The sequence below is a fragment of the Rattus norvegicus genome, chromosome 1, assembly GCF_036323735.1.
Source record: "Rattus norvegicus strain BN/NHsdMcwi chromosome 1, GRCr8, whole genome shotgun sequence".
In the NCBI taxonomy this organism is placed as follows: domain Eukaryota; kingdom Metazoa; phylum Chordata; class Mammalia; order Rodentia; family Muridae; genus Rattus; species Rattus norvegicus.
Genome location: NC_086019.1, coordinates 3,025,132 through 3,034,871, shown reverse-complemented (window position 1 = coordinate 3,034,871; position 9,740 = coordinate 3,025,132). Strand labels below are relative to the sequence as shown.

At 33.1% G+C, this 9,740-nt stretch overlaps 1 protein-coding gene across 1 annotated transcript; it reads right to left on the bottom strand.

Annotated features, from left to right (window-relative positions):
* Positions 1–278: 278 nt before the first annotated feature.
* On the bottom strand, positions 279–8,949 carry Vom2r6 (vomeronasal 2 receptor, 6). Its single transcript, NM_001099459.3, has 6 exons — positions 8,744–8,949; positions 5,900–6,182; positions 4,696–5,499; positions 3,624–3,848; positions 2,326–2,449; positions 279–1,162 (listed from the first exon to the last, which is right to left on the bottom strand). The coding sequence occupies exons 1-6, from the start codon at positions 8,947–8,949 to the stop codon at positions 279–281; spliced, it is 2,526 nt and encodes an 841-aa protein (NP_001092929.3).
* Positions 8,950–9,740: the final 791 nt, after the last annotated feature.

Below are 9,740 nucleotides of genomic sequence, written 5' to 3'. Positions count from 1 at the left end.
CCAGTAAATATCTTCAACAAAATCATAGAAGAAAACTTCCCTAACCTAAAAAAAGAGATACCCATAGACATACAAGAAGCCTACAGAACTCCAAATAGATTGGACCAGAAAAGAAACACCTCCCGTCACATAATTGTCAAAACACCAAATGCACAAAATAAAGAAAGAATATTAAAAGCAGTAAAGGAAAAAGGTCAAGTAACATTTAAAGGCAGACCTATCAGAATCACATCTAACATTTTAAAACTATCAAACGGTCAATAAATCAATTTATCTTTTTATTTCTGAAGAAAATTTAAATCTGTTCGAAATAAAAGAATATAACACTTTTGGACAAATATGCACCCTAGCAACCCTGCACAGGAAGCCAAGATAGAGAAAACCTCAACAACAACCATAACCTTCCCCCTGGTGCTGTGGTAGACAGGGAGGAAGGTGATCCAAACACTGTAGAAGACCAACATGCTGAATGTTAGGAACTTGGCCTCATTGAATCTGTCAGGAAGGTTCCTAGCCAAGAAAGCCACAGTGAAGCTCCCCAGAGCCAAGGAGCCCAAATATCCCAAGACAAAGTGGAAGGCAATGTCTGAGCCTTTGTTGCAAATGATGACTATCTTCCCATGTTCAGATTGTGTATCTCTGTCAATAAATGGAGGAGATGTCACCAACCAGATTCCACAGAGGACAAGTTGGATTAGGGTACAAATGGGAATGAGCAAGTTAGTTGCCCCCTTTATCATCATCCTTCTTATCCTTCTCCCTGGAGTAGTGAGCTTGAAAGCTGTGACCACAGTTATTGTTTTGGCCAACACAGTAGAAATAGCAACAGTGAAAAATATTGCAAATGTGGTCTGCTGCAGGATGCAGGTGGCCTGGTTGGGATGTCCAATGAAGAGCAATGAACAGAGAAAACAGAAGACTAGAGATATGAGTAGGATATAGCTGAGAATGCGGTTATTGGCTTTCACAATGGGAGTATCCCTGTACTTCACAAAAGTGACTAGTACTAGAGTTGTGATGGCTGAGAAGGACAGGGCCATGCAGCCTAGAGCCATCCCCAGTGGATCTTCATAAGCAAGAAATGTCACAGCTCTTTGGAGGCACTGGGTTTGTTCTAAGTTGGCATACGAATCATCAGGACACCTCACACACTGTTCCATATCTGTTGGCAAAGAACAATAATCCCTTATAAGATACCATAATTGTATAGTTACTAATTGTATATTTATTTTATTCAGAGGATATATCAATAAATAGTTTGAGGTTGAGAATATATTTTGTTCATTATTGCTCTATGGACTACTAACTTAAATTTGCTATCTATTATCCTATGCTTTGTTTTGGAACAAATCATCATTATAGAAAATGGAAAAGTTATCTCTTAAATGAAAATGAAATATAAATATGATGATTACTAATATGAATAATCTCAGTTTATTGTATTTCTCAAACCATCAATTCACTATTCAGAGACAAGGGTAGTATACTGACATATTTATTGATGTCGGTTGATGAAAAACATTATGTATTTTGTTTGCTTTGGGAATTGTGCATTTTTTTGTATCTACACATAGGCTTGTTAATAAATTCATCATTCAAATACTGTTTGAGTAAAGGAATATTTTCATTCTTGAGGCCTTATGCCTCACAAACTTATGCATGTCCCTCTTGTTGTGGTACAATTTCCATTCCCCCAACTACAATTTCCTTGGTTATGACTATAGAAGGGTATGGCATGTAGATTATTTACATTGACATTCATTCTGCTTTCCTTATTTAGGCTGTGATTAGTTAAAGCACTCTCCCATCTCTTGTTGAATTCTTGAATTTGTCACTCTTTTTCTAATTCTTTGATAGGAAATGCCTAATCTTTTATGCCATGTAAACTCTTAAAATATGTTTCATTAGAGAACACTTGTTGTTCTGAGCATCTTGTCTTTGTCAGAGTGTAAGCCAGGTGACAGAAAGATTGTGGACTGTAAATGTACTCAAGATTCTTTGTACAAAGAATCGAAGAAGAATAAACATCTGCTTAAGTCATGCCTACAATTATTTTTTTTTAATTTTTACACATGTATGTCCCCCAAACATTGTCTGCATAATATAAAATCATTAACCATTATATTGTGAGAGGCATGAGTTGTTTGTAGAAGATATTGTAGTTAATTTACTGGGTCCAAGAGAAAATGATATTATTTAACTAAGTAAATGCTGAAACATGGAGATTTTGTGTCTGTAGTTTCCATGTAGGCCATATCATATTTCTAGTTTGTAAAGAGAAGTTATTCAAATTCACCAAATTTTCTTCTGCATGCAAGCATGTACCTGTATCATTGGCAATCTCATTTTCTTGGCACTGGACACAATCAAAGCAGCAATCAGCTGTTTGTTTCTGATGAATTTTTCTGAATCCTGCAGTACATGTCACACTACACACTGAGGAGGGAACCTGAGGCAATACACGTACAGACACACAGACACACAGACACACACACACATATAAATATATATAAAATATATACATGAACTATGCATATAAATATGTATTTAATGTGTATGTGTGTTTGTAGTTCATGAATGCATCATATGTAAAATGACCAATAGATTAATATATGGGACATTACATTTTTATTCCTCTAATAATTTATTATTTTGCATTACAATGCTATACATTCACTGAATGCCATAAAATAATTACTATGCAATGTAATATTACACATGTAACATTTCAGGTGTAACAATTTAAATTTTCTCCTTCCTAAATTGATTAATTCAAATGGAATATTTATGTGGCATCAATTTTTCTCTCAAGAAAACTGATAAATAAAAAAATAAGAACACTGAGTTGTATGGAGAGAGAAGGTAGGATATATCAAGAAAGAATTGTTCAATGAATAAGAACAAAGTATGTCATAAAAGACTCTCATGAAATTAATGGACTTTTCCTAAGTGTAAAAGAAAACCTTTAATCCCCATTCCACCCCATCCCCCTGCTTCTATTGGAGAGCTCCCCCAAAAATCTGGCCACTCTGGCCTCACTGATCTAACATTCTCATATTCTGTGGCATTCACCCTCCACAGGACCAAGGGTCTCTCTTCACCTGATGCCAGATAATGCAATACTCTGCAGAGGAGGGGAAACTGGGAAGGAGGATAATATTAAAATGTAAATAAATAAAATTAAAAATAAAAATCTATAAATTAAAAACATATGAATCTGAAAAATACTTCCCTTAATGAATCTATGCTATAATTAATTAGGCTACAACTATGTTCATACATTCAGAAAATTTCATTGTTAAATGTAGTTACAAAGTTATATATTCATATGTGCATGTGTTTATGTGTGTGTGTACATGTATATATTTGTATAAACTTAATAAATATATTTCTGTAGTGTGGGGTAAATAGTCACATGGATGCAATTAAACATGGAATTCAGAGTTTTTTGGTCCCTATGACCAGATTACATGAATTTCAGTGTTATTAAATTTTGGTGCTTATAACCGAGAATGGTCATTTGCAAGAGTATTAATTGGTCTTAACAACACAGAAACTATTTGAGTGCTTCCTATTTAAAAATTTAGACATCTTCGAAAAATTAAAAATTGTAGTATACCTACCACTGTTTCTCCTGTGACCCACTCCCAGTTTTCAGATATATGAAGTTGTTGACTCTGTGGCAAACAAGGAAAATAGCTTCCTATTTTCACTTTTAATCCAAGGCCTTGTGGAAAATTCCAAATCATGAAAATGTCATACTTGGCACACTGATTTTCCTTATGATTCATGTTCACCAGTTCTCCAACAGGGTTAGTAAACACCCTAGTTTTCAGCAAAGAAGCCACCTAAATGAGATGAATCATAAGATGATTACATATGCATATCAATACAGAGAATGCTAAATTGAGAATCTCCCATAATCTTTTAATATCTTTCAGAAAAGACAGGTGCATTAAAATAATCCAATGTAGTAAAATATACTATACTGTATTATTACAGGTTATAGTTACATGTCATATTGTATAATTACAAGGTAATATACTTCATATTATTGTTTGCTCGTTAAAAAGCTATAATAAATGATTACCAGAGAATAATCACATGGTATGTGTGTGTATGTATACACGTTTGTCAAAAATAATATTTAAAAGCTGAAGCCAAATATGTAAGAAATAAGGGGAAATTAAAAAGTCTGGATGTTTTGGAAGTAAAGAATGGTATTGGGTCAGTCATGTATATACTGCATACATATATAAAATAAACATAAACAATAAAATATGCACTTTTCATCATTTGCGTTTTTATAAATAATTATTAATTTAAATGAATAGCTATTATCAGAGCACATGCACTTATTTTTGAGAAATTCTTCTTCAGAATAATATTCCTGTCTAGTTATCACCTAAGGATTTTATGATAAAACTCTAGGCTCCTTTAAAATTTTGAAGTCATTTGGTTAAATGTTGAAACACATTGTCACACAATTCGCTGATATTTATAAAAATGTCTTGTCTCCTATTAAAAGTTATCACTGTGCATGATATATGTCAATGTAAAAAATTCATTCTGGAGTTTTGCAGGATAGAAAACTTTACACTGAGAGACATCCTCTAACAAATGGATGTGAAGTTCCCAGCGGCCTGAAAGGTCACATTGCTATATCTAAGCATAATGAAACATAAGAAACGTTACCTGCTGACAGTCAGCGCATATTCCTTTGGGTTCTTCCATTTTCTGAGACTCTACTTGTTGAAAAATGAGTTCATGGTAGGTGTGGGCAACAGCATACACAGCATTATACAAATTGTAACCTTCATCACTCAGGGCCATGTCAAACGTGTGCTGTGCTAACCATTCCAATGAGTTGTTGAATGTTAAACAATCCATTTTGTTATTGTTCTTTGAGATTGAACAGTTAAAATGATTCCAGTGCAGCATAGACTGTGAAATGTCTATTGGATACTTGGATGTGTTTATTGTTTGCATAAAATTCCTAAATACAGCAATGTCATTGTGGTGGTGGGCAAAAGTGACAGTCCCGTGGAAGAAATCAAGGCTGAAATCTTTTTTATGTGTGGTGACATCCCATTGTGAGGTTGTGATCCAGATTCTCTGTGCACCTAAATATGCCCATCTTCTAAAGCTGAGTTCTAGAGTGGAGTTCATTTCACCATAAATGACAACAACCTTTGCTGAAGATGTCATAAGTTGTTGGTCATATATCTTAAGTCTTGTCTTGAATATCTGCATGGTTTCTGGGATCATATTCACAAAAGCTAAACAGATTTCATGCCTTTGTATTTCTTCTCTCAAGTCTGAGAGAAACTGAATACCTTGGTCATCATCTGAGATGACCAGTCCTATCCAAGTCCATCCAAAATGAAACATCAAGGAGACCATGCCATGGAACAAATATGTGTCCTTGGCTGCTATCTGATAGATATAGGGAAACTGGTCATGGTCACTCAGGTTAGGGTTAAATGATCCAAAGAAAATCTAAAGAGTATAAGGAAAGGATTAAACATCCACATGAGGAATATGATTGTTAGGAGGTGTGGACATATATACAAGTAATGCAACTCACCGTTCAGAACTCAGATTAAGGGTAATAAGATTATACAATACATGTCATATATTTTTCCATTATATTCTAGAATATTCCTGACAAATCTGAATGTTATAGAAAACAATTTTTCCTGTTTTCCCAGTATAGATATTCAATCTGATTATTTTATTTTGTGTGTATGTGTGTGTGTGTGTGTGTGTGTGTGTCTATGAGTGTGTGTAGCAGTATACCCACAAATGCATGGGATTCAAGTTTTCTTCTAGACACATTTAAATGGAATTTAAATGGAATTTAAATGTTGGTAATTCGTCAAGTGTCATACACTATTACCTTTGGTTTCCTTGAATAAATTGACAGTTTTAAGGAAGTTGTCCATGATGGTCCTGTAAGTTCTACATCACAACATTGCTTCATTCTACAGTAATAATTAATTAGTTCGAAATTGTTGTTTTTATGTGAATATGCTTTTTCCAGAACTCCCAATGTATCTTCACACAGGCCAACAATGATGGAAAATGACAAAGACATGTTGGATAAAAGATTAGGATTCTTGTTGATCTCATCAGTAGCAAAAAACAGTACCAGAAAAAACTCATATTTTCTTCCTGGTATTCTAAAACCAAGCATAATGACGTTTAAGGGAGATGTTTGAAAAATAAAATTTCAATTGTAGTTAAGATGTACCACAAGACATTCTAAATTTCTGTCTAAATGTCATGAAATAAGTCTCATAAATTAGAGATCTTAAGATTTGAATACGATTTAAGAATTCATAGATGTAGGGCACTAACATATGATAAATTTTGTAATTGTGAAAGTCAATAAGGGGACTATTTTATCTCTAAATACCATCCTCAAATACCATTAGAGTCCAATTGAGTAAAACTGTTATAAAATAGTCTTAGAGATGTAATTCCACCGATACAAAATAAAAAGCATGACTTAAACCACACATGAAATACATATCACATTTGCACTATATTTTTATTATTTAAATGTACTTATATTCAAACATGTTTATAATATTTATACTTTTCAAATCATATATTACATCAAAATTTTGTTCAACTTTTATATTTATATACCTTTGTACCCAAAAGTATCATTAATGCATATTTAATATGTTTATTACTCATGATCGTATATCAAATGTTGCATACTAAATGGTTTCAAAACTCAAAATATTATTTGAGTACCAAGCAGAGTAAAAGAGCATAAAGTATTAAAAGGTTAATCATTTAGAAATATATTCAGAAGTCTTTATATAAAACTTCCTAACATAGAGTAAATGTACGAAAAATGAATTATGTATCTGTGCAAATTATCTAACAATCAGTTTATTTCAAAAAGGGCATCAGTTCTTTTAGGAGAGAATTTACTGTATCAGTAAGACATTTTTCAAATTTCAAATTAGGAAAAACTCTTTGAAGTTAAACATTATGAAAATGCTAATTTTATGCATAGTGAGAAAAAGTATTAATAATATTTCCTTGTTCATAGACATGCATTGAATAGTTTCAACTGTCAATAATCATTAAAATATTTAAAGATATATTCCACTTAAATTTATTTATTCATTTCAAGTACATTAAATGATAGAATATACTATGTAACCTGAATAATATCTTATAGGCTCCATTACACATCAATACCTTTTAGTGTGTTGTTACTATTTTAATTTTGTAAAAGTAGATTGAAATTTCTCTTAACACTTCAGGCCCCCTAATTCTTTGAGGTCCTTTAACAGTTGTCTGAACAGTAAGATCTTCTTCCATTTGAAATGTGTTCCTCTGCCCAAGCACAGTTGGCAGTTCATATATTCATCTGTTATTATTAGAAATTACTTCTCATCAGGAGTAAAACACCAAACATGCTCTTTTGCTGAAATTAGCAGTTTTAAATTAAATGTTTGGAGCTAGGTTTTTCTTCTAAACCATAAAAGTGTATTGGTACAATTAATATATTTGTAAATTTAAATCCTATTATGGCTTATAGAAGTGTCACTAATGAGAATGTCCACTATTTCTTCCAATGAAATCTGGGATAATATAGAATGCATCAGAAATGAAATTTCTACTGACCTAACCCAGAACTACAATAATGTGAAGCAACCACCAATATCAAAGTGTACACAGTATACTGTGGCTAATAATTAGAAAATATTTTGTTTAAATCCCAAAGACACAAAAATTGAACAAGAAATGGGATGAGAGTCAGGGACAGAAAAGTGCAGGAAACTTCAGTTTGTGAAAGAATGAATTCACAAGCACATTGGTTAGCTAAAATTTGAAAGATTTCAACATCTCTTCTCTCATGATCTGCAGGCACAAAAGATAATATCTCACACTTGGACTCTAAGAACTGTGTAGCCACATTTCGAACAGCTTCTTATCCACAAGAAGTACATTTATTCTCCTAGATTTTCTCTAATGTAAAATATTTTTAAATATTAAAAAAATATTGAATGTCTGTATGATACAGATAATCAGTCTAATATGTGATCGAGTATTTGCATCACTGGATGAAAAGATATTCTGCTAACAGAATAAGAAATCTGGCAGGCTTTTTCCATATTCAGTGACAGCTCCAGAATGACAGGAGTGGCTCATTTAAAGACTATTTTATAATGCAAAGCATATACATACTCATGAGTGTATATATGTAATAATATACATGTAATCATATATAGTAGACATCCTTCCACCACCACACCACACAGATTTCAATGTCTGAGTTTATGCCCAAATTTTAGAAGCCAAAATTAGATAACCATTTTATTGGGGCATTTAGAGGCATGCTTATACAGGAATGGTTGGCAGAAAATTGAAGAGAGGCAGTGATGCAGTCTCTTCATATTGAGATTTTGCCAAAAGTGGGAATTATGAATTCAAGGTACAGGTAAAAACATATTTCAATATATGATATCAACAAAGATTCAAGAGATAGAATCCAGTCTCTCTCGTTTTCCAGCTTTGTGAACTAGAGCCAATGTAGTAAAGCTAAGGTAAACCATGACACATTTGAAAGTACTAAAATAGTGGTTGAAGTTATAATTAATATTCTGTGGTTCCTAAAGTTACAAGGGGAAAAACAGGACAGAATCATACAGTTGTGTACACTGTTACATATTTCTAATTCATAATACTGAAGCATGAAATAAAGTTAATAACCTACCTAAAATTAATAATGCGATTATAAAAATCTTCTTCAATAGGGTCCTCGTCTGTAAAAAGAACAAAACCACAGTCACTTCGCAAATCTCCATCATTATCTTCGCTCTTCTTTATCCTCCAAAAGCAATTGGGTTCAGTCAAACTGCACAAGATGAGACAAAACTTCAGGGAAAAAAAGGCAATAGTGAAAGCACACAGCTTCTTCATGTCTGCTAGGATCTTGGATGGAGCAGTTGTGAAACCTGATTCTTATGCAGGCAAACATAACACACACATTTACACCAGTTTGTATATTTTAAGGCTTCTGCTGACAGGCGATCCACTTAATTATATTCAACAGTTTCTTTCCATTCATCCTATGTTCTGCTCCCTGGATACAATGGGAAAATTCTGGCCTCAAGCTCTACATCTGAGGTCTGAAAACTTTTGATCAAAACATTTCCAAAAACATGTTTTGAAGATAATGTTCTCCATCCACAGCGGCCATGATTTCATTAACATCTATGCCACAAATATTCCAAAGGCCAATCTTCTCTTGAACAACCTTCAACAGAACATGTGTCAACAACAATATTTATGAACCCAATAGATTTCCTCAGAACTTTTATAGTAAGACAAGAGTTGAGAAGGTATAAATGTTCCATATCATTTGGACTTTGAGTTGAATTGTGGCACATTATGTTTTTCATTCCCTGGTGTAGGGAAGGGAAGTTTCACATGCAACATTGAGCCAGGAGTTGAGCACATTCACAAAATCTCTTTCAGCTTCCCATGATTCTTGTGATCTGGAGAATATGTCATTATGCTAAATCCAATAATTCCTGGAATCATACAGATTCAACGTGCATCCTGTTCAATATCAATTACTATGCAGTCATTTAATGGGTTGTAATGCTGATCTCTTCCCTCATAATCAGTTCTTGACACTCAATGACAGTTGATAAATATTTTTTTGATGTTTGTTCACACCTCAATAAGATGATTGAGAATAATTTTAT